We start from the raw sequence: 26,095 nt of genomic DNA, 5'->3' as shown, positions 1-26,095 counted from the left end.
TTATCAAAATAATTAAAACAGTTTAACTCATTTCACTACTTGTCATAAATTTGTTCCGTGTGACATTCAAACATTAGTAGAATTCATTGTTTGGATGTTTTTTATGAAGAATTTAAAATTTTGGAATTTTAAAACAGAAATTTAAACAACTAAAAATCTGGAATTTCAATTTCCTTCTAAAAGGTGAGAAATTGAAATTCTCTTTTCACAGTCTTCTTCTTCGAGAAACACTCTCTGATCTCCTAAATAGAGGAACACGTATAACTAGCATACCAATCATATTTTTTCCTTTTTTCATTCATTTTTTTCATCCTCATAATTTTAAATTTCTCCATCCAAACACATTATACCAAAGTACTATCTAGTCATTCTAACACCATCCATTTGGCCCTCTCAATTTTTGCTTGAATCGACTATTTCACATCAAATTTCAAATTTACGTGAAAGCTACAACATGTTGTGTTAGACTAAACGCGCCTGTAGGGAGAACAAATGCAGTTCCAACGCAATATTTACACACAAAAAATTGAGATTGTGAATATCTTACACTCTTTTCACTCCTTCAACTTAATCTTCTAGAGAACATTATTTTGCTACGAGCCTACATGTATTATTTAAAAGAGACAATCGAATTGAGTAGGATCATTTTTATCAATAAAACTTTCCATTAGAATATTTAATGTAATTATATTTTAAAATTAAATTAAAATAATTTCTTATCCGTTAATCCAATTTACAAAAGAAATGTCTTACTTTAAAAGTGTATATAATATAAAGTCTTTATATTATATAATAGTATATAATATAAAGATCACTTATTAATATGGAACTTTTTTGCACTCAAATAGCTAGGTGTTTGATTGGGTGTCCTAACATGGATATGCATTAGTTTAGAAGTAAAAAAATACTTACTTATTCGTCATTTAAAGTGGATTTACACTCAGATTCAAACACAATTTTCATAACATTAAGATCAAATTAGTTTTACCATTGAGCCCCTGAATTAAAAACAAAGGTAAACTATTGATTAGACGAATTTTAGCGCTAACTTTATGCTCATCATGTGAAGCACGTTATTGCGGGAGCAATAAACTATTGAAGGAACGAGATTATGCAAGGTGGGAAACTTCCAGAAAGAGATAATGAATGAATTAGAAGTGCTTTCAATGACCCAAATATAGCAAAAACTGCTTTATAATGTCAATATCACGTTTCCGATCGATAGCTTATTATCAAATTAAACAAGGTTCATAACAAAGTTACCGCAACAGAACGTTTATTAGGATACGGAATGCTCCAACGGGCTTCTTTTCATCCACAGGCTTATTGGTCTATTGAATCTCCATAATCGTAAAAAGGAGGAAACTGATTATGCGTTAAAAAAGAAGAAGAACGAAACCAAATCAACGGTGGAGATCGAAGAAAGCCTCTTGAACTGAAAATTCTGAAATCAATAATATTTCTGAATAAAAAAATAAAAAAAATGATATTCCCAGATGATGGGGCCCTCAATGGGTGGTGGTCCCAACCTACCCTTTAATCTTACCTCAACGAAACTGTATGGCTAGAACCGTACGCGTATGATTCAACAGTAGTAGAGTAACCGTAGCGTAGCAACGTTGCTTTCGCAGTACTTCAAATGGCTGAGAAGCAATCTCAGAGACAGAATCACAGAACCGGAGAGAAAGAGAAAGAAAAAGAAAGAGAGAGAGAATTTCATTGACCGCCATTGAAGCTTTGCTTCTTCTATCTCTCACTCCACTCGTAACGAAATTCCCCACACACATTCTTCATTTCCTCATTTTCTCCAATTTCAACACTGTCACGGTTCAGAATTCGTCCAAGTAAAGACAAAATTCGAGGTGTGTACGGTTCAATTGGACCTTCTACGCTGCGTTTTGTTCGCTCAATGGACCAAGCTCCGGGAGGATTGCGCGGATCCGTTCACCACGGCGCCACGCTCGAGTCAATTCAATTCAACGAAGAAATTCAGGGACTCATGGCGCCGGCGCCGGAAAACGCGAGCTCGTTCACCGCGCTGCTTGAACTCCCGCCGACGCAGGCGGTGGAGCTCCTTCACTCGCCGGAATCTGACAGCGCTCGGAAACCGCCTAATTGCCATGTCAGCGCGAACCAGAAACCCTACCTGCTCAATTCTTTCGGCAGCAATTTGACCTTCCCTTCCAACGCCGCCTTAATCGAACGCGCCGCGAAGTTCTCCGTGTTCGCCGGCGAGAACTCGCCGCCTCCGCCGGGGGAGGCGCGCCTGATTCCAGCAGGAACCGGTTCGACTTTGGACAGAGTGAAGAACGAGCCGCAAGAGACCGATTCGAACCCGTGCTCGAGCTCGAGGCTGGGTTGCATTTCGGATCCCGCGGTTGAAAACAACATTCAGAGGACCGCCAAGAGAAAGGAGCGAGAGAAGAAGGTAACGGTAACGTTACTTCCTTCCCTGATTGCAACAAATTCGAGAATTAGGGTTTCTGTTTACCGTAGAATTCAATGCCCAAAACGTGAAATAATATACGATTTTGTGGAATTCAGGCTAAAGGATCGTCGAAGAAGCGTAAGAGCGCCGCCGATGAGACATCCGGTGACGGCGAGAAGCTTCCCTACGTCCATGTTCGAGTTCGTCGAGGTCAAGCCACTGATAGCCATAGCTTGGCAGAAAGGGTAAACGCTTGATTAATCACTAATTAATTAGTTTAATTTCGATCACTTTAGTGTATTTTATAGTTTTAGCAAGCTTTAGTGTTTTTTTTTAATTATTAGTATTATTTTATTATGATATAACTGAGTTTCTGTCATAGGCTAGGAGAGAGAAGATCAATGCTCGCATGAAGCTTTTGCAAGAGCTGGTCCCAGGCTGCGACAAGGTCGGTCTCTCTTCCTTTGTGGTCTTAATCTTCAAACCTTAAACCCTTAGTTACTATAATTAATTAATTAATTAATTGTGCTTTGTTCGTTCTGTTGGATTATGTCATCCTTTTCCGTCTAATTTGTCTCCCAAAAGTGTAATTATGTACTAGGTTACGAGCTATAACAACGGTTTTTGTCATTGTCACCTTTTCAACCCCTCTAAAATAAAAGTGATTTCTTTTACATCAAGAGAAGTGACCACTGGCGCCGAGTGTCAAACATGGCATTTGTGTAATTTCACCCTCTCTTTTGCATTTGCCTTTTTGGGTGGTTTCTTTCTGGTAAGTGGTTAGAATTTTTTTCGAAGGTTAGTTTAGTCATTTCAAACTCTTAACTTTGAAGATCTTCTACGGTATTAGCCTGAATAGAGCGTCGTAAGTAAAGGGTTTTTTTCCGAACAAATTGGTCATTTTCGGAAATAATAAATTAGAATAATTTTAAATTTGTTTTTTTTTTAAACAATAGGAAGGCACTTAGGCACCCAGTTGTGTACTCTAGCACATATTTAAGTCCTGACCCAAAAAAAAGTCTGGAAGCTCATATAAGCTGAGCTTTAAGATGCAATATTGTGTACCATCCAATCAAATAGAGCTTAGCCCTACTACATACCTTGAACCCAGACAAAAAAGATGGATTATTCACGGATAAACAAGCCTTAAAAATTGTTAATTAAGAGCCTCTAGTCGTTTTGACCTGACTCCTTTTTAAGCTGAGACATTGAAGGGTATTTTATATTCTCTTATTCTATCTTTACTCGAGTATAAATAAAGATAAACCAAATAGAAAAATAATGAATTAGGATGGTAATATTAATTTTATTATTTGTTCGATATAAAAAATAATAAGGCAGGAAGTTTTTTGAGTGAATTCCATATTAAAAAAATTTCTTTCTAAAGTGGGATTGTTTTACTTTTTAAAATTACAGAGTTTTTTAATATAAAAATTATAAATACTTTTATGTTAATAAACTACGTAATATACTAAAAATTTAATTTTTAATTAGTATTAAAAATCATGTTATTTATTTATTTATTTTTACTTACTATTCCATTTATTTAAATAAGTTAAATAATTACTTTTTTTATATACTTCTAACAATTGAAATAATACGTTTATTATTTATTTTACTTTATCTATCTATTTCTTCTACTACTTTTTTTTCTTTGATTTATTTTCCTGTTTCATTGAACGGCCTAAGTGGACAACTCTTAAGGCGCAGCTTCATGTGTAATCATGTATAAGCCACGTGAAGTTGGGCCGTCTTTACAAGACTACGCCTGATAAGATAATAATGGGATACGTGTTGCACTCAGTTAAAGGTATACTTTTTTTTTCTCCATATACAATATACAATTAATTAATGCACAACCTTTTCAGTTTTTATGCGATAAAAAAAATATCAAAGCCTGATATGCATGAAAACGCACACGCACACAAAAAATATCATCATGTAGCAAGCAGTACTTAACTCCCATGGCTTTTTACAAAACGGCACTACTGCTTTTCACCAAGTGCTGTCACGTGGTGAAGGCCCCGCACTGGCAATTATTTGTGTGTGTGTATATATATATATATATATATATATTGAAAAAGAATAATTTAAAAAATGAATTTTTAATCTTTCTTATGAATTTATGGAATTTTTCATTATAAAATAAGTTAATTTAAACATACAACTAGTAAATTAAACTGAATTTATTCGAGCTTTCAATTGTTAGGGGTGGTGATTGAGCTGTCAACACTTGGGCATGGATCTCAGTCAATGTCAATGGGCTGATTAAATTGTCTTCCTAAATATAAAAAAATAATAAATGGGCTGATTTACTTCATGGCCCACTGCCGGTTGAATAAAGAAAAAGGAAAGAATAAAGGAAGGAATAAAGAAGGTGGAATTGTTGATAGTGATGATTATTGGTAGGGTTTAAATAGGAAATAGAGTATTGGTGTTCATACTCAAGCCCAAGAAAATGTAACTAATTTCATACTTAGCAGATAGTGTAATTTTAGTATATATGGACATGGATTTATTACTTGCCTTTTGGTTGAGTGGAATATTTGGTGCTTTTAACAAATTAGTAAAACAAGATGTTATTTTAATATTAAAGTTAGAGCTTAATGGTCATGCATGCATTGACAATTTAAAATTATTTTACACTATCAATGAATAAGAAATTACCATTAATATGATTTTTAAGATAATTATTATAAAAATTAATAAATTTATTATACATGATAATTTGTGACTGAATAACGATAGAAAGTAAAATTGTTTTGCACGGTCAATTCATAACCTATTTTCTCTTTAAGTTAACTAAGAAACATCAACAAAACAAGAAAAAAAAGCATTAATTAAAATTGCAATGTATAAACTCAATTCTTTTTTTTAAAAAAAGAAATCCTGGTTATAAGATATAATCAATATGTAATTATATAATAGTTTGTATTATATATAATATAGGTGCTGTGGTATGAGGTGAATATTATAGTATCTAAACTGACCCTTGAACTGGCAAATAATAACCCAAGCCTAAATTTAGACCTATTTGATGAGTAAAAATCTCATTTATTTTGAGTGGTTTTTTAGACACTTACAATCTAGGTTCAAACCATCCCTAAGAGCCAGGGAAGAGGGGTAAAAGCAGATTAATCTGTCAGGGTGATGGGCATGTTAGCTACTTAGCTACGTGGCAGCATGATAAAGGGCACGGGCTTAGCTGAATCCTTATTTTGTCTTAATTTTTTTGTATTGCATGTTTTTCTACATTTAATCAGATTCAAGTAGTTTTATGAAAAGGCAAAAAGAAGTGCGTTTTACACAATTGACAATTATGACCAGCGTTTGTAGGGCTGCACATGGGTTGGACTAACTTGACTAACTCATCAAACCCAATCAATCCGACTTCATCTAACTAAAAAAGGTTGAATTATGTCAGTTCAACAAGTTGCATTATGTTGAATTATGTTAAATCCAATCTAATTGAGTAAGCTATCAGGTTAATATATGTTGAACCCTATCTAACTCAACCCAATCTCAATTGATTGGATCAATTAAATTTTTTTCCCAAATCTGACTCAACGTGGCTTATGTCTAGTCTGCTTTAATGCATATTTGGATTACAGTTTGCACACCCAAACATTGTCTTGTAGAAAATTGAGTTTTATCCACAAATATGTTAAGGACTTATTATGGCCCCTAGCGGAATCACAGAGATATTCAACAAATTCAGCTCAATTAGGAATATATTTTACCAAAGTATAACTGGGATTCCTAGAATTCCACCTGTCATTAAAGCTCCACCTAGCATAAATGAGCAGGCAACAGAGCTAGGTGGCATCTTCACCGTTTGGTCTTTCAGGTCAGGTTTAGTTAGGCTGCCCTCACTCTGCCTTATCAGGTCTTGGAGTAAATTGTTTCTGTAAGAGTCATTGTTTGGTCAAAGAATTACAATTTCCTCTAACATTTGTTTTGGGCGTATGCTCTGTTCATTCTTCCACAAGGAGTATCAATTGCTCTCAGCTTTTCCATTACTAATTTTATTTTTATTTTTTCTAAAATATTTTTTTATTAAATAGTTGAGTTTAAGTTTGACTTAAATATTTTAAAAAAAGGATAATTTAACAAAATGCAGAGAAATAGTTAGCACTCCTAAAAAATTGGCATGTAGAATAGTATTACATATAATAAAGTGGTAATTTTTTGGTGATAAGGTCAGTCATTCTTTGAATAGGACAATACATGCATACACAAACACACGTCATGGATTATTATATGCGACAATTTGGGTAGTCCCCTATTGTTCCTTTCTTCGACCTTCTGGCTTATTTAAGAGACAGAATGGTGGGCGTGTGGGGCGGACGAGACAGAGAAGGGGGGGGAGGGGGTTCTACTTGAACTTCAAACTAGTATCCATAACAATGGGTCCCTTTGGCTAGTGAGATATTAATATTTAATCCATCTTTTGACGGTGATGGTTTACGAGTTTGGTATCATCATTTATGGGATGAAGAAAATGGTCGAGAAAAGAATGCGTACTTTTGGGGTGCAGCTGCCAACCAGCAGACCTTTCACCTAACTGGCTGGGGTCAATTGTACAATCAAATTAATGTCACCTAAACACATTTTTTATATAATAATAATAATGTCACCTTAACATAAACTAAATACATACCAGTACCTCCAGATTTATCCCAAAAGAACAGGTTATAATATACGACTTGTGCATTGATATGGAAAATTAAATTTCAATCGTTTATATTAACATCAAACTCTTCATAGGATGCAGTCATTGAAATCACGTTTACATATTTATATGTAAATTGCTGTCTTCATCATATTGACAGATAGAAACGAAAGCAATAAAAACAAGAAAAGATTTATCAAACTAAGATGTGTAATATATTTCTAACAGAACTATTTTTTATTTTTTATATGGTGCTAGAAGAACAAATGCGAATAAAAAAAATTGTGGTATTAGCATTATAAAGTATAAAGAAGAAAATAACCTTTTTTCTCCGTTTTTAATGTTGTCCTAATAAACATGATTATATTTCATTCATAATTTCTAAGGGATTGTTCCTTTCTATTTTTTATTAAATAATTGTTTGAAAAAGGCCAGCCCACTGCTGTAACATTCCTACTATTTGGGTAGTTTCGAAAAGGGTCCGTTCAGAAACACCATACGAGTTTATAGCGGACAGCATTGGCTGATTCCACAACCTGAGGGGAGAATAGTTGCGCCCGTGGATCATGGTTATTGAAGCTTCAATGAACAATTTTCTTTGTTTCTTTTTTGTTTGCTTAGTGAATAAGCCAGACTTAGTTTTAGTTCTAGAGAGTTTTGGACTAAGTTCTCTTCATTAATCGATTATTAATTGCACTTGCATTTTAGCACCATTTTTTATGTATTTTTCCAAAACTAAAATTTATGGGTTGGTTTTAAATTGAGTTGTCAACAATATGATGCAAAAAATAGAGATTGGTGAGCTTTGCTGCAATGCATAAAAATTTATCATGCATCTTTCTTGATGATATGGAATTACTATTTAAATCATTCTACTCTGTAATATTTCAGAGCATGGGGGATGAATAATCGGGTATAAGTTATTACCAAAAATGTGTTCTCTCATTCTGGCACAATTACCATGTACAATTTTCATGACACTTGCATACAGGTTTCAGGCTTGTTCCATAAATGAGCCCCCTGTTTTTGTTTGATATGGAAGCCTTAATCTATGATTTTGTAGTACATTTGGATTGATTTAATATTCTCAAAATAGCTAATGTAGGTCAAGTATAGCTACATGAATTGATTTACTGTGCAGATATCAGGAACGGCAATGGTTCTGGATGAAATCATCAACCATGTGCAATCTCTACAGCGTCAAGTGGAGGTCAGACTCTCACATTGCAGACATTTTGCATAAATATTCTTCCAATGAGCAGGCTATGCTGGTTAATTTATTATCTATTTGGTTTTCAATTAAAATTATGGATTATGCTTAGAATTTTTGAAAGAAAGGGCCTGGTTTCCTTCTCAAATTCTGAATTCATTTGGCGTCTTAAAATTTCGTATTTTGCCTTCTTAAGTTAGTGTGGTATACTGGAACAATTTGGGGGTTATTTGGAACAATTAAAGCATTGGTTGCCTGTAACTGTAAGGAAGCATTAATCATTAGCAGTAATAATGGTCATATTATTTTAGGCTATATGGCTTGTAATCTACTTGAAAATTTCCTAATAGGTCTAACTACTATTCTCCCTCCATAATGTGGACCTAGGCATGAAATTGCTTACTCCTTGAATTATTCATCTGTATGTTTAGTGAATATGCTCAAAAGTTACAATATTCTTTTGATCATATTTTTTTCTACTTTAACTTTCACCAATATGATTTTGATCTCACTGTTTTTTGCTCTGGGTGCAGATCTTATCAATGAAACTGGCAGCAGTTAACCCAAGAATGGATTTCAGCCTCGACAGTTTATTGGCTACTGATGTAAGTTATAGATTAATCTAACTCAATTTTATCTTCTGTAGAAGAAAAATTAGAAAATACAATTTATCTTTTTATTTTTGACTGGGGGAGTAATCTGAAGACTCTAAATTCTTTGGCATAACTAAAAGGCTATACTTGAGGAATAATGTATGACTTCTCTTTCTGAAGAACTTCTTATTCTGGCTTCATTGTAGCTATTGGTGCTGCATGCTTTATGCATCATGTAGGTGAAATGTAATTGATAAAAAATTCAAAATGATGTTATTGTCCTATTTAATTGTCTTTGTTTAATTAATAGTAGTCTGAAAATTGAAATGGTACATGTGGGAAACTGAAAGAGATGCTTGTAGACAGTCACTGTGATTTTTGCCATTCTGTTGGATTGGATGTCAATGTCATTAATTAAACTTGATTGCCTAAATCCATCCTAGTCATTAATTAAAAATCCTCTGGCATATTTTTAATTTATGTCATTGCATCTTAATCCTTAAATCAGGGTAGGGGTTGCCCACTTAGTTTATAGAATTGAAAATGTTTTCAGCTAAAGGTAGAGTTAGGCGAGTTAGGCGAGTTAGGCAAGTGTGATCGTGATGAAGTACAATGTTGAGAACCGCTGATAAAAATTAAAATATCTTTTGTAACTTACAGGGGGCATCTCTAGTGGATAGTAACTTACCTAGCATGGTGACACCTCTCATGTGGCCAGAAATCCCACTCAATGGCAACCGGCAGCATTATCAACAGCAGTGGCAATTGGATGCATTCCACCAACCGCTATGGGAGAGGGAAGAAGTCAACCATAATTTCATGACTCCGGAAAACTCACTTTTGAGTTATGACTCATCGGCAAACTCAGGTAGAATAGAATTTTAGCCTCTATCGTCTACTCATCCACAAACCATTTTTTAACAAAAAAAAATTCTGAATCCGTCGCATCATGGTTCCTACTGCCATTGGCCACGGACTTCATAAATAGATAGCGATTGGAATTGTATTCTGTCTTTGAATGGGATATTCTGATAATGAAAATCATATGGGGATCTTGGAAGGATGCTTATTGCTCATAATAATAAATTACGCATTTTAGTCGTTTAATTGAAATTACAAATAGTTGGAAAGGAGTTAATTCAAATACAATATCAAAGTACAGAGATGTTTTAAAGTTTTTTTTATATATTTCTGGACAATTTTTTTTAAAATGTATTTGAGTTCAATTTAAACTGTGTTGCAGCGTCTCTGCACTTAAATCAATTGAAGATGGAGCTCTGAAAGCGTACAGAAGTCGTACCAGTAGCTATTAGCCTAGTAGTGTATATATCAAATATAGTATTCGCAGTTAGCAGTGATTTGAGCGGTCTCAACATTTAGCAGGGTTTCTATGTCTTCTATTTGTCAGAGACGGTTGGAAACCTGGATTTTCTTTGGCCAGAAAGTAAGATGAATTGGCATGCTATTCTTATAGTATGATATTATTATTACTATGTATACTAACTATAGGGGTTATTCAATCCATGAGGTGATTGATTCAAGATTGTAAAATCATAGAACGGACTGTTACTACTGAACTATCATGGGAGTGGGTTGCTTTGTTCATTAAATACTACTTAGATGATTGGCTCTTTATGAGGATTTTCCTAAAAAAAGATATTTTAATTCTGAATTACTTGCAGTATTTTCTTTCTTTTCCCATTCAAATCGCAAAGCATTAAGTCCGTTGGTTATTGTTGATTCCAGCAGCAGTGCAGCCGGTTTATCTTGTTGTCTTGCCCTCGGATTCCCTCAGTTCTACTCTGAGACATTGCTTTATTCGTTCACTAAAGAGACTTTTAAATATTTAATTGCAAAATAGATGGGGTTTATGAAGCATTGAAGGTTGAATTTCATTTAGAAACAAAAGTGTCGTGAAAAACACTTGTTACAATGAACTAAAAAAAAAGACCCCTTAAAATCACATTAGGCATTTAAATAAACAATAATTAAATTTGAATGAAGAAAGGTTGACAAGAACAAGACCCAGACACGGGTCCTAGATGAAATAATACATGAATAAATAATTTAATTAAGATCTTATTTGAATAATTATTTACCATTGTTTTTTAAACAATTACAAAAATACTTATCTAAAAAAATAAGTTTAAATTAGTTGTAGATAAGTTCTTTCACGTCTAATGAAACATACTCTTTATAAGTCTATATAATTCATGTTAAATTCACTTTTCACATAAACAAATAGCCAAACACATGGTGCACTAGTATTTCTCATTGTTAGATATGTCATGTTTGACTATGTGTTTATGTGAGAATGACTTCTACTTACAACTACTTACAGGTGATAATGAAGCTATTTGAGCTCCTATAAGCATTGATTTGTAGCAAGATGGTACTTTGTGTAAGTTTTCATACCCTTTTGATTTTCATCTCAAAATTTAAATGTTGTTGAAATATATTAATGCACATTATTTTTGGACTGTATAAGCCATAATCTTAAAGCAGAATAGTAGGATGACCGTATTCTAATCTTTTATTATTAATTTATTATGTTATATGCTATGTTTTATTTAGTTTTTTTATTAATATTATTTAATTTATTCTGTTATATTTATGTTTTAAATAGTTTATTATATTTTTATCACTATTATTATCTAGTATATTATATTTCATATTATGCTTTATTTAATTTATTATTCCTGTTGTTATTTAGTATATTACTATATGTTACGATTTTTTTGTTGTTGTTATATGTTATGATTGAAATAAATAATAGAGAAGATAAAGTGAACTGGAGTGAAATCCCACAAACCAAAACAGAAACACATGACTCATTTCCATTGAAGTCCTAATTCACTGAAACAGAGATCGAAGAAAGAACAGTGGAAAATTGCGGAGGCAAGAGGAAGGTGGTAGGGCTATCCGACGACAGTTTTATTCGCAAATTGCAGCCGCTTCTCCGGCATTAGCGACGCTATTGACTACATAACTTATAGTAAGATGTCTATTTCAGCGCATGAAACCATTTCAATTGTATGTATGAGAATTTGATTGAAATTCTGTTATATATTATGTTCTCTGTTATGCTGCACGGGTTCATTTGGCTTTGCCTTTGCATCAATGTATTTGTTTGGAAATTGGCAAATTCAGTGATCCTTATAGCTTTCTCATCTCTTTGATAAAAATCTTGCTCCAAATTACATCCACAATAGGACACCATAAATACACTGTTTCGTTCTTTGATTTATGTTGATTTTCAGCAAATTTAATTTGCTTTTGTTTTTACTCAATCCTTTCAAGTAAACTAATATAATCTACTTGATGGTTGTGCTAGAAAGTGTACAAAATTGCTCTCGTTTGTAAATTGTGAGTTGGCCAAGCAAATGGTAGAGCTTTTCCCGTGCATTCTGCTAATTTTTTGGGGAAACTTGAATCTTTTCCATCTTTTTCTTGCAAGAAATTTCCTATCATCTGCCATTACCTTTTTGATTGACTTGGTTTTGAAACATCTGTTTACTCATTTTGAATGTCCAAATGGCACCAAGATGGAAAGGAAAAGATGCAAAAGCTAAAAAGGATGCAGAAGCTGAAGCGCTCAAGGAACCCATGTCAAAGATGGTATCTCAACTTCAGTCTTCTCTAGTTCAATTTGATACTCGTGGATTTCTCTCTGGTAACAGTGTACACTTAGTAGCAGTAGAGCAGAATAACTTGATCTGCTCGAAACAGCATGCTTTGGACCAGTGAGAATAGATGAAAAGGACAAACACTGGTTTCCATTAAGCTTTGAGGAGGCAATCTATGTTATTCCTTGAAATGCCTTAAGATTAATGGCAGTGATACAGGACCCCAAAATGATCAAGAGCTGGGGCATTACATGAAGTCAAAGAAAGAAACATTCCTTTGTTTCTACAAGGCTCATTCCCTCCTGAAAATGAAAAACTGGGTAGTGAGGCCAGGAGCTCAGTATGGTGCAGATTTCGTTGTCCATCGTTATCATCCATCTCGAGTCCATTCTGAGTATGGTGTGCTTGTTTTATCAGATGGAGATGATAAAGATCTAAATGGAAGATTAAGAGTATGGTCCGATGTGCATTGCACAACTCGACTTCTTGGAAGCGTTACAAAAATCTTATTGGTTTTGTATGTCAATAAAAATGATAACAACAATGAGTCTCCATTATGTTTGGCAAACTATACTGTTGAAGAGCGCACAATCACCAGATGAAATCCAGAATAGTGCAGCGAAAAGATGGTAGTTCATGCTAACACTGATAACGGAACCGGATACATTGACACAACAAAATATATCAAACATGGAAAAAATAATAGGTATTTTTTTAGTCTTTGTCCAAAGATATTAGTTATTCAAGCATAACAATATTCTTAAAGATTAATGCATTTACAAAATTCTTAAGATTTCATTCCTTTTCCAATTAATGTTATTGTCGTTTAACTTTTCATTTTTGAAGGTTCTATATATGCTACACAACAGAAACTACACAACTAGTTTCTTTTCTTTTTTTGTACCAAAAGAAAAAAGAAACTAAACAACTAGTCTTCTTTTGTTCTTGCTTTTTTCTGTGTTTTGGTTTGAACCTAATGTTTAATAACTGGTGAAACCACTTCGTTTTATAATTTAAGTTTAATTGTATTTTTAGTTCTTATATTTTATGTTATGTGTGATTTTGTTTCTTAGTTTGAATTGCCCATGTTTAGTCTTCACAGTTTTTTAATTGTTCAAATTATGCTTCTCTAAAATTTCATTTGATAATTAAAATAAATATAAGAGTTATAATTTGGTATTGATTTGTATGATAAAAGAATATATTTTTTAAAATAAAAAATGTATAAAATATAACTACTTCCTCCGTTCCAAAGTGATTACAATTTCTGCCTTTGAAATTCAAATATCTATTTCAATTTTACCTCTTGAAAGAGAAATAGGAGAGAGAACAATGCTATTTTAATAACTTTATCTCCTAATAAAGTGTTAATTCTCTTGAAATACTTATTTTTTATCTGAAAAAACCTTAAACATCAGTGATTACTGATTAGTGATTTTGGAGGGAGTATTAGAGATATAGGATATTAATGTTATTAGAATTGATTATGTAAGCCACAAGGTTCTCTCGTATATGCTGACTTTTCATGTTTGAGTAAAATCCTTCTTTCAGTTTTATACTTTTACCCCTCTTCCCCCTCCTTTGAACCGTGGATTCTAACATAGTATCAAAGCGATACCACCTGCCTTGATTTTTTTTTCCGCTGCTTTGTTTGTTTGAAATTTTTTCTTTTCTCTTCTCCGTTTTCTTTTCCTGTGAAAATTCCAACAAATTGATCAACCCTTTTCTTTTTTCTCAAGAAAACCTTTGCTCTGTTATTCCCTTTTTCTTTGAATTGGATTTGGTGAAGAAATTCTTGTCAGTCTTGAACGTGTCCTAAAAGCATTTCTTGGTTTCCTTGAGAGCGTTGTTTTCGATTTTCTTTTGTGAGAGCGGCTTTTTCAGCGGTGGTGATTGTAGGCCGTTGCTCCTGGCAGCGAGATACTGTTTGAAGACGAGTGTTGTTCTCTGATTATCGTTTTACTAGATTAGCGAGCACATGTTAATTGTGATGATGATTTTGATTCATGAACGATGATGATTGTGGGTTTTACAGTGTGTGCTGCTTCAAATTTATGGACTGTGATTAGAAAATTGAATTTATGTGGCTTGGCTGCACTTTGAATTTGAAGGTCTCGTATTCTGGTTTGGTGAGCTGAAAGATTGTGCTCACATGTGTTTGTGAATAATCCTCAATGAAGACAGATTGGAGTTTGGATTTCAAGAAGTTCTTGGGTGGTTCAATGGTTGAAATATTTGGTGATTTGGAGATTGTAGTCAAGTTGTTTGATGAAATGCCTACTAGACTGTTGCATTGTTTAAAAAAATAAAGGTTTTTTTAATAGGTTCATCGGTTTGCTTCTTGCTTGCTGCTAAGTAAGTTATTGCCATCATTGGGAATTACGGATATTAAAATATTTAACACTGAATCTTGGTTGACATTTTTCTTAGGTCTATATTCCTCTTATGCATAAGCCCATATACAGAAAATCTTTCTCTCATCATTAAGAGAGCTATTACAAATTAGCTTTAAATATAAGCTAATTTGAGCTTTTGGAGAAGATATTTTACTTTTTTTTCTTATTTTTTTAAGTACTTTTAGATAAACTTATTCAAACGGTCAAGAAGTTGTGTTGTTGGGTCCTTTTTCATTTTTAAACATTTTCTGTAAAAAAAAGAAGAAGAAATACACAAAATGTCCCACGCGGGTCATGCATGTTTCATTTTTAAATAATGATTCATTAATTGAAATACAAACAAAGAAGTTATATAGATTTGATTTTAATCTATGTTAATTAGATAGTGATAGTATATCAAATTTAAAATAAAAGATTAAATTATTTTTCATTTTTTAACTATACGGATCATTTAATCCAATTCTAATTGCATTAATTACGTTCGTAATTGGTATGAATAGAACTTGATCATAAGTTATCCGACAAAGAATAAAGAATAGTCATTAATCAAATTAGTAGGTACTTTACACATATAACTGTACTTTTTTAATACAACGAAAGGAATCGTGGACATGGATCATGTAGAAAGTTGAGCCTCCGGGGGAGTTTTACAGCAGAAAGTATTACTACATTATAATAGAATTTCTCAATTTCTTAACTCCGTGTCATGTGTTTTGAATTATGAGAGTATAATAATATCATGATATGACAAGTGAACCTATAGCATATATAAAAATATTAGTTATTGATAGAGTAGGTGGTGTGAGAATCCAGAAATGAACAAGTCAATACTCTTACTCCTATTATTTTTCCTCCTCAACCCATCCCTTCTCGCCACGTCACACCCTCTTAACCCAATCCCAGTCACGCTCTCCGTCGCCGATTTCGGCGCCGCCGGCGACGGCCTCCGCTACGACACGGAGGCAATCCAGTCGGCCATCAACTCGTGCCCAGAGGGGGATCCCTGCCATGTTACCTTCCCAGCGCCGGGAAAGTACCTGACGGCCACCGTGTTCCTGAAATCCGGCGTGGTGCTGAACGTGGAGTCCGGGGCCACCATCCTTGGCGGCACGAGGCTGGAGGACTACCCCGAGGAGTCGTGGCGGTGGTACGTGGTTGTTGCGGAGAACGCGACGGACGTGGGAATCCGCGGCGGCGGAGCGGTGGACGGGCAAGCTGCGAAGTTCGTGGTGAGGGAAGATCCGAGGAAGAACGTTATGGTTAGTTGGAATCAAACAGGGGCTTGCTTGGGAGACGAATGCAGACCCAGGCTCATCGGTTTTCTCGATTGCAACAACGTTCAAGTCTCTAACATTACTCTCAACCAACCTGCTTATTGGTGGTTCGTACAACTAACGATTAGTATTACATTTTCATTTAATCGTATGAATTTTTTTTTACCCAAGTATGTTTGAACTTTGATGTTTCTGAACACGTAAATGATGGAATTAGATTATTCTGTAAAGAAAGTAATTTTTTTATTGATAAATATTAGTTTGTTAATTTGGTAAGAAAGTTAGTAGAAGAGATTCAAACCCAATATTTCTCCTCCCTTTATTCATAAACCCTCCCTCAAGAATTAATAGTCCTAAAGGTTTGAACAAGATTGCCTCCAGTAGAAGATGCATGTGATCTATATCTATCTATATATATAAACTACTAATTTCAGCAATGTTTTGTACTGAGGTTATGTATTGCCCAATAAATTAGTTCAAGAGTTAATTGAAATTCCAATTTTATTTGAGCGGAAGGTTGATCTGGTAAGCCAACTCCACGTTGGGTAAAAAAAGACTTAATTCTCTATCTGCAAAAATATACTAAATTCTCCTTGTTTAATTTGAAAATAATTTATTCCCTGATTATTCCAATTGGACTGGAATTTGGAGAAGGGAAACCACTCCCTCTTTTTTCTTTCAATTCTCTTCATTTAAAATTTTCCAAAAGAATGCCTGCCATTTTTCTAACTTCTGCTTCCTCCTCCTTATTCCTCATCCAAACGTAACATATAGCATAATGGTAGAAATGTGTAACATTTCACTTGGTAAAATTTACTCTGCAACTTCTTAAATAAAGTACTTCCCACAGCCTAACTAACAGACTATCTACCAACTTGCAGCTTGCACTTGGTGCGGAGTAACAACATATGCATTCAAGATATTGCAATTTATGGGGACTTTAATATACCGAACAATGATGGGATTGATATTGAGGACTCAAATAACACAGTAATCACTCGATGCCACATTGATACAGGGGATGATGCAATCTGTCCAAAGTCATCCACAGGTCCTGTTTACAACCTTACAGTCACTGACTGTTGGATTCGATCCAAATCTTCCGCAATTAAACTTGGCAGTGCTAGTTGGTTTGATTTCAAGCATTTTGTGTTTGATAATATTGCTATTGTTGATTCTCATAGAGGGATTGGATTCCAGATCCGTGATGGAGGTAACATGTTTCTTACTTCTCTTCAAGAGGAATGATTGCATCAGAAACAGAAACTATTGCTTTGTTATGTGAATGCTATTTTTTCTTGTCTCTAAATGTTGAATGCAAAGCATGTTTGGCACTAACTCGGTTCATTATGAAACAAGAATTTCTAATTGACGTGAATATGTCTCCAAACATTCTTAATTTTTAATTGAACACTTGAATGTTACTAGCACATTCTTTGATTTACTCTTTGACACTTTTCATTATTGGTTGGAAAAATTATCTGAGATCCACATCATATTTAATGGCTCGTACTCTCAATTTAGTAGGTCCCATGTAAATATCAACAAATAACAATTGTTAGAACAAATGTGTCGAGACATGTTTTACTAGCATTTCTCTTAAATTTTTGTAACTTGTGCTTGACTTAGTTAGACACACTTTTATTGAGCCTGATTAGTATGAGTACGCCTGTTATCCTAGCGTGTGCCAATAAAAATCTAGCCTTAAAACATAGATTTGAAATGCTTTCAACTTCCTTGTGCAGGAAATGTAAGTGACATTGTATTCTCAAACATGAATATCAGCACAAGATACTATGATTCATTATGGTGGGGGAGAGCAGAGCCTATCTATGTCACTAGTTGCCCACGAGACTCAAGCTCAAAGGAGGCTTCAATCTCAAATGTACTTTTCATTAACATTACTGCAAATTCGGAAAATGGCATCTTCCTGTCTGGTTCAAAGAGAGGATTGTTAAGAAATTTGAGATTCATTGATATGGACATTACTTACAGAAGGTTCACCAATTATGCTGGTGGGTTATTGGACTATAGGCCAGGATGCCAAGAGTTGGTAAAACACAGGACTGCAGGGATTATGATGGAGCACATTGAAGGGCTTGAGGTTAAAAATGTTGAAATGAGATGGTCAAACGATCAACTAGAGCAGTGGAATAATCCTCTAGAGTTCAGGCCATCTACTGTGAATAACATCTCTTTCCTTAATTTTAATTCTGGTTTGTATACAAATAGCAAATCAAATTATTAACTTTGAATCTGCAAAGGGAGAATGTCCAAATCATTGGCTGCATGTCAACCATCAAGGGAACGGGGAAAAAGTTCAAAAGAAAGGGAGGAGCATTTGCTCTGTGCATTATAAAAAAAAAAGAGAGATCAACTGTTAAACCTTGATCTAGTGCTTCGCTTTCTGCATATGAAATATGAATGACATTGATTTGTAAAATTGATACAGTTTCAGTGAAATTTGGATTGATTTAATCGAGTATTGGAGGTACATGCTTTAATAGACTCTTTTTTGTCAATGTTTTTAGTCAAATAGAAACCCTTTTTATTCAAAAGCCAGGTAGTTTATTTCTTAATCATATACTTGGATAAAATATTAAATTTTGACTTAAGAAATCATTTTATCATCAAAAGAATAAATTATAATTAATTAGTAACAATATCAATTTATAAATATTAAGAACTTTTTTATTGGAATAATTCAGAGGTGTAATTTGTCTTAGGCATGGTAATGGGCCCTGAACTTGTGAGGCCCGTTTTGGATCCGTTCTGATTTTGACAGAAAAAATTTGAGTTGATCAGAGTCGGGTCGGGTTTGGATTTTTTTTCGACAATCAAAGTTGGGTTCGTGGTCAAAGATGAGATTATTAATACTCGTTTCGCTAATAATTAATTGACAAATATATATATATATATATATATATATATATATATATATATATATATATATATATATATATATATATATAACATACTAAAACTCGACACCATTGGATGAAATTTTATGTTACTGTTGGATTGAATTTTATGTTGTCATGTACAATCTAAAAATATGTTGTGGTTGCTATTCAAAATTATATTTTTCATTTTATGACAAATTATATTTTTTTTATAGGATTTTATAAGCATGTCGGGACGGGAAAAATCCGATCCCATCGAGGACGGGGATGGAGGTAAATCTACAGTCACGTTGGTTTTGGGGGTGGGGGCGGGGTAAGCAAAACCCAGTCCCGACCCCACCCCGTTGCCATGCCTAATTCACCTTCTATTAGATTTAAATCGATTTTTTTTTTTTTTAGTAAAGTGATACATTGGGCTGTTACTTCATGTTCAAGTAAAAAAAATTAAACCTTGGTTAAGAGACTTTAGTTAAAAGATTTAAGTATATTATTGATACTCTCCAAAAGAGACTTTGATTAAGAGATTTAAGTATCAAATTACTTGTAGTACTAATTTTTGATAATATTAAGAACTTTGATTAATATATAATTATCTAAATTTTTAATAAAATGGTACGTATTAATTAGGCTTCTTCGTACCTTCAAATTTTGTAATATATCCGTATGGGTTAGCAATTGATGATCGTGTATCAAATTAATTTAAAATATCATCAAGTGTGTATCTCAATTTGTGTGTTTGAAATTGTTTGAGTCAGTTTTGAAACTAAGTTTTGCATATGCATAATAGTTTTGTCTAGTTTAAGCTAAATTATTTCCTATAAAAATCAAAAATTGTTTCCGCCCATGTTCTTAAAAAAATAATTTAAAATATAGGTTAAATTATTTATTTGGTCCCTATAGTTTCACGATTCTTACATTTTTGGTCCCTAGAGTTTGAAAGTGATTTTTCTAGTTCATATAGTTTACATTTTAATTCTCTTTTAGTCTCTATAATTTAGATTTTAGTTCTCTTTTAGTCCCTATAGTTTTGAAAGTGATTTTTTAGTCCTTATAATCTTTTAGTCTCTATAATTTGAAAATGGTCTTTTTAGTTCCTATATTTTATATTTTAATTTCATTTTGGTCCTTACCAAATATGAGTAATATTATCAATTACAATTAACTACAAAAATATTAGCAAGTAATTCGTAACTAATTTATCGTAAGATAATTTGTAATAAAAAAATAATTGATAATTTATAACTAATTTGTATCTAATTATTTTTATATATTTTTTTATAGTAAGAACTAAAAGGTAATTAAAATATAAATTATAGGGATTAAAACTATCACTTTCAAATTAACTATATGGACTAAAAGAAGATTAAAATATAAACTATAAGAACTAAAAAGAATACTTTTAAACGACAGAGACTAAAAGAGAATTAAAATGTAAATTATAGAAACTAATAATACCACTTTCAAACTATAAGAACTAAAAAAATAAGATCATAAAATTATAGGGATCAAATGAGTAATTTAACCTTAAATGTACATACAAAATATATTTAAATTAGTAATAAATGTGATAAAATATTAGTTCTTTTCTTGTAAAAATAAAAGGGTATATGCATTATAAATATTCAATAAAGGTTGATCATATACTTTACGAAATAAATACAAATGCTAACGCAGGGAATTGAAAGTGAACCAACAAATTATTTTGCTATGAAAACTTCTTTAATTAACGAGTAAAATATATTTTTAGTACTTTGTATTTTGTATAATTTCCAACTTTAGTCTTTTGTACCTCATCATCAAATATTTTGGGTCCTCAACATTAAAATAATTGTTTTCAGTCCCTTAAGAAAGATATTATTAACACAATTTTTTACGTGGTGCTTGTCCTTAGGAATTAAAATTATTGATTTTTAAAAGTTCAAGAATCAAAATACTCGATGATAAAACTCATAGACTAAAATCAAGAATTTTGCACAGTACAAGAAATCAAAAACATATTTTTTCTTTAATTAATTATAATTGTAAGGTTCATTTTTCTAAAATATCATGAAATATTGAAATTTGTCTTCTAATTAAATAAAATAAAGATAATATTTATTTTTGAATTATTTCACAAAATTCATGGTTGTATACTTAAAAAATATAGGTCAAGTACATTAAAAAAATTATATTAATTAAAGACTTTCTCTACAGTAAAAAAAATTATATAAATACTTCAAAACATTAAAAAAATAATTTATGTTATGAGCACCCCAAAAGACAAACGCTTAATCATCCTTTAATTATCGGCCTGTTAAAGCCCAAAGGATGTGCAATGTCAGTAGGGCATTTTCAATGGTAAATTTGCCCATTGGAGTGAGCAAACACCCAACTACTGGACAACTAGGCCAATTCAAGCCCAATATAAATCACGGTTCTCATAATTGGTGGACTAAAGCCCGATTTCTACCTCGAGACCCGAAAGCCCTTGATCAGCATCATGTGGAAATCCTGTGCAAACTAGATCTGGAGCAGGAAAAATAAAAAAAGTAAAAAGCAGTTTGTCCGAAATTAAAGTTAGGTTCCTTTTAAATTTTAATAAATTTAATTTTTGAAAATAATTTTAAAAGGATTGATTTTTAAAAGTTTAATTATGTTTTAAAAGTTAATTTAATTTTTTATTTATCTAAAGAACATTTTAAGATAACTTTTAAAATGTAAATATGATCATGCTTTAATAAGTCTGATAAGTCTTTGCATTTTAATGCACTCAATGCAAGAGCTTAAAAAAATTTCCTCTAAAAAAAGAGATAATTTGTTTACATCTTTCAAGTTCAGTAATTTTTACATCTTTCAAGATCAATCATACTGATTGCATATTGAATTCAAAAAATTCAAATACTCATTACAATTTGGGCAATCGATTTTTTTGCACGCAAACTTAAATTTCCGAGCCAATCAAATAGGTTCTAAGAATATATTTTTGAGTAAGTAAAAAAATATTTTAGACAAATGCAGTACTAACACATAAGTTATTCATGTCAATGGTTGTCCATGTGAGAAAAGAGATCTAATTCAAAAGTATTTAAGTGGAAAGTTAGAGTTATCCTTCTTTTTAGGTTTAGTATGAATTATATAATAATATTGTATTTTGATTGAGTCATTCGATATTTAAGTCAACTTAGGTTGATTGATCCAATAAAAATCATAAAGATACATAATTTCTCATCCTGAGTACAAAAAGACTTAAAGTAATAAGGATGATCGATATTCAACAAAAAAAAAAAATATAAATACTATCATATATTTTTAACACTTTATTTTTTATGAACTTAAATGTTGATTTTTGCAAATACTAACTTGAATCCATTCTTTATTAATAGGACAAATATAAAATGAGAAAAAAAGTTATATATTAAAAGTATAAAATTTTATACAATTATCTAAATTAAAATTGAATGATGATATAAAATTATTTTACATTATTAATATATAAACATTAAACTCATAAAAATTTATTAAAATCCATTTTTTACTGAAAAGTAAAGGATTTATTCTTTTGATCTGACATGATCCTTTCATATCAATCTTCTACTTTACAACTACTTGAATTTAAAGGTAGAATTTATATCTAATATTGGGATATAGTCAATACATTACTCAACCCTAACCTAGTTAACCTAGCTAACAGTGAATTATGAAGCGCACCCCCCTCCTATGACATGTCACTGTTTGGTCAAGCAAAGACAGAGACAGCCAAATTATGTGTCAAAAATGCACTTTGAAATGAAATGTGAACAAGACCATTTATACTCTTTTTTCTTTCTAATATCTCGTTGGTGCTGGCTATAATAAGCCTAGAAGACTAGAAGACAGTGTTTTTAGGAGAAAACCTTACACCATTGCTTTTATAAAAATAAAAATCATATAGTAGATGAGATCTAAACGCGCATTACCACATGTTTATGCTGATACTTCTCCCAACACAAACATCATCATCTCCTTTGTGATTTTCTATTCTCTGTCTCAAGTGACATATATACCTGTCGGTGGAACTTCCCTCCTTTCTTTTTGCGCTTCACAGCTTTGGTCCACTCTTTGTGCTCCCACCACACCTTACATGTATCTGACTTAACTATTCGCACTCCATACCTTTTTACACGCTTGTTTTAAAATCACGTAACTATTTTTTTTTTCAAATACGAAATTTTGAAAATGCAAATAATTTATTCAGAATGATCATTACGATAATTTGGTCCAAAATTTTGGTTATTAGGCTAAATGCAATTTTAATCTTTTTATATGTAATTTGTAATTTTGGTCTCTTTATTTTTAAAAAATAATCCTCTAATTTTCAAAAATTTATAATTTTGATTAAAATTTTAATTTACCTACATTTATCTTTTCTTTATATTTTAATTAATTAAATATTTTCTTGATAGTATTTTAAATAAATATGTTAAGATTTGTAGATGAAAAAAAACATAATTAAAAAGAAAGAATCTCACTGTAAATCGTCAATAATAAAAATTAGTTATCAACAAAATCAATAGATATTATATATAAACAATATGATAACAAAATAAATATTAAGACTAGAGTTCAATTAGACTAAAATAAAAGAATATGCAAAATTACCACTAATCTTTCCTTGTGCTTCTCTACCTCCTGTGTTTATGAACATAAAGGATAACTATGAGCACGACATAGTTTCCATCCATCGTCAAAGCTCCAAGCACATTTGGTTTAAACATAAGCACCATCGGTGATCAACAAAAACTCAAACTATAGTATCACATCCACAATGCCATGACCGGCCCGCGAATCACATGAACCATAAACCAATACCATACATTTTCGAACCATTGAACGGAACACATGCACTATCAAATTCTCACCCCAAAGAACAATACAAAAAAGAAAAACAAAGAAAAAAAACAAGTATATGCAAGTAAAAAAGAAAGATAAATGATTAGCAGAAAAGTTTAAAAAAAAAATAAAAGAATAGAGCCACCATGCTCCGCTATATGTCATTGTTGTAGGCGATTTTCAATGATGGCTCCCCATCCCTCCATTTCTTTTCTCTTCTCCCTCCTTATTCTTCCCACACCTTATCCTTTCTTTCCCTTCCTCACTAATGAACGTCCTTTACTTCTAAAAACTTCTAGAGGCCCAAAGTATGGGAGGAGGCAACAACAAAGGGGGTTAAGTGAAGAACTTGAGTTCATTGTTGTAAATAGTCTTCTAGGTGGGATATTGGAGTTGAAATAGGTTAGGTCAAACTAAATTTAATAGGTTTAACTTTGATCTATACTAAAAAGATAGAACTTCGTATCTATTTATTTACCTTAGGTCTTTTTTTTAAGGTTTAACCTACATAGATGTTTGACCTAATTTAAAAATTTGTTTAAAAGCTTATTTATTTACTGTGAGCTGTTAGCTTAATTAGGTAGGCCTATCATCCTAAATATAACTATTAGTAATTATACAACTTTTATATTATTATGCAATATATATGGACGAAACCTTTCTTTTGGACAAAATATTATCTGCTTAAATAAATTATCTTTGCATTTTAAAGTTATTTGTAAAGTGCTAAACCTTAATATTCTCAGTTTATTATTTGTAAAGATGATTTGTTTGTAAAAATTAGGAATAATTTAATGTTAAAGAATACTTAAGTTGACAATCTCATGTTGAGATCATTGATAATTATTGTCAAATGTAACATAAAAAATAAATAAATATTTGTTTTAAGTTATAAAATTATATTATTGGAAATTATATTTTTAGAAATGTTGTACCTGATAATATTATTCACATAAACATGTTTAATTATCTCTAAGAATTTTTTTAAAAATAAAAAAAGTGAAATAAAAAAATATGAAGAAATATGTGGGGATTGATAGTTATTATAGAGAATAACTTTCATTCCTATGCGAATGCAAGATACTCATCTCTTAGTCTAAGAATAAGAAGTAATAAGAATACCCATGTTTCATATTTTTATAAAATTTGTAACAATCATGCGAATATGATATTTTTAAATCCACCTTCTCAAGAATCTTTTTTTATTACTTGAAACAAACATTTCAAACTTGTTTTACCTAGTTTAGTTAGTGAAACCTTTAAGGTTGAATAACAACTATAGTTAAAATTGAATAAATAGAATGAAAACGCTCATGTTTTTTATTATGTCTTTCCTTTGGACAAAAACTTTCAAACTCATTTGTGAAATTTTTTATGAAAAGTTTGTCAATTCACATAGAAAACTATTCAACTTTTCATCTAGTGTGTTGCTTATATGTCAACTAAAAATGCAAAAATATTCATGGACACCTAATACTCATAGAGATTCAGAGAGAAATAGAAAAAAAATTATATATAATAAAATAATATAACGTGACAAATAAAATAGAAAAAATATCAATAAACCGAATAACAAGTCTCCATATATCTCCTTCAAAAAAAAGTCTCTATATATCATTAGTCTTATAAATGCTTAAGGGGCCCGCGTTGATCTCATTTTCACCTGACACTAACAGCATTTGATTATAGCAACTCCCCCACCAGATTTTTGGTGTTGACGTGTGGTGTGGTCCCATTCAACCCACCCATTTTCATTAACCCTTCCAAATTATTGAAGTGAGCCCCATGGTTTTTCACTTTTTTTTTCTTATATATCTTTTTCTATTATTATTTAAAAAAGTAGATACATTTCTATTTTATATAAAAATAAAATTAATTGTACTATAAAATTAAAATATATATTAATTTATTAAAATACTTAGATATTTTTTATTAGTTTTTAGTTTTTCTTAATATTGGTCATTTATCAAGATAATAGTTTATGTTGAAGATTTATTTGATATAATTTAAAAATTCATAGTTGAAGACACCTTTTTCTATTTTAAAATATGAGAAAAAGTTATGGTAAAAAAATCATTAGCAAATTTTAGACTTTACATTAAGCATAAACATTCACACAAAATGATGACTATGCTCTGTAGACCG

The 26,095-nt window shown here is 31.8% G+C and overlaps 2 protein-coding genes and 1 pseudogene across 3 annotated transcripts; all 3 read left to right on the top strand.

Moving 5' to 3' along the window:
- The first annotated feature begins 1,427 nt into the window (after nucleotides 1-1,427).
- Nucleotides 1,428-10,575, top strand: PTF1 (transcription factor bHLH48-like). 2 transcript variants are annotated; one of them, XM_006603653.4, is made up of 7 exons: nucleotides 1,428-2,434; nucleotides 2,545-2,673; nucleotides 2,811-2,876; nucleotides 8,242-8,310; nucleotides 8,844-8,915; nucleotides 9,564-9,771; nucleotides 10,147-10,575. In XM_006603653.4, the coding sequence occupies exons 1-7, from the start codon at nucleotides 1,910-1,912 to the stop codon at nucleotides 10,182-10,184; spliced, it is 1,107 nt and encodes a 368-aa protein (XP_006603716.1). In that variant the 5' UTR covers nucleotides 1,428-1,909; the 3' UTR covers nucleotides 10,185-10,575.
- Nucleotides 10,576-11,009: 434 nt separating this feature from the next.
- Nucleotides 11,010-13,541, top strand: LOC106797466 (tRNA-splicing endonuclease subunit Sen2-1-like; annotated as a pseudogene).
- A 2,153-nt stretch (nucleotides 13,542-15,694) lies between these two features.
- Nucleotides 15,695-18,677, top strand: LOC100794954 (exo-poly-alpha-D-galacturonosidase). Its single transcript, XM_003554139.5, has 3 exons — nucleotides 15,695-16,306; nucleotides 17,081-17,412; nucleotides 17,945-18,677. The coding sequence occupies exons 1-3, from the start codon at nucleotides 15,741-15,743 to the stop codon at nucleotides 18,445-18,447; spliced, it is 1,401 nt and encodes a 466-aa protein (XP_003554187.1). The 5' UTR covers nucleotides 15,695-15,740; the 3' UTR covers nucleotides 18,448-18,677.
- Nucleotides 18,678-26,095: the final 7,418 nt, after the last annotated feature.

This window comes from Glycine max, chromosome 19 (genome assembly GCF_000004515.6).
Source record: "Glycine max cultivar Williams 82 chromosome 19, Glycine_max_v4.0, whole genome shotgun sequence".
In the NCBI taxonomy this organism is placed as follows: Eukaryota; Viridiplantae; Streptophyta; class Magnoliopsida; order Fabales; family Fabaceae; genus Glycine; species Glycine max.
This window is presented reverse-complemented; position numbering and strand designations above follow the sequence as displayed.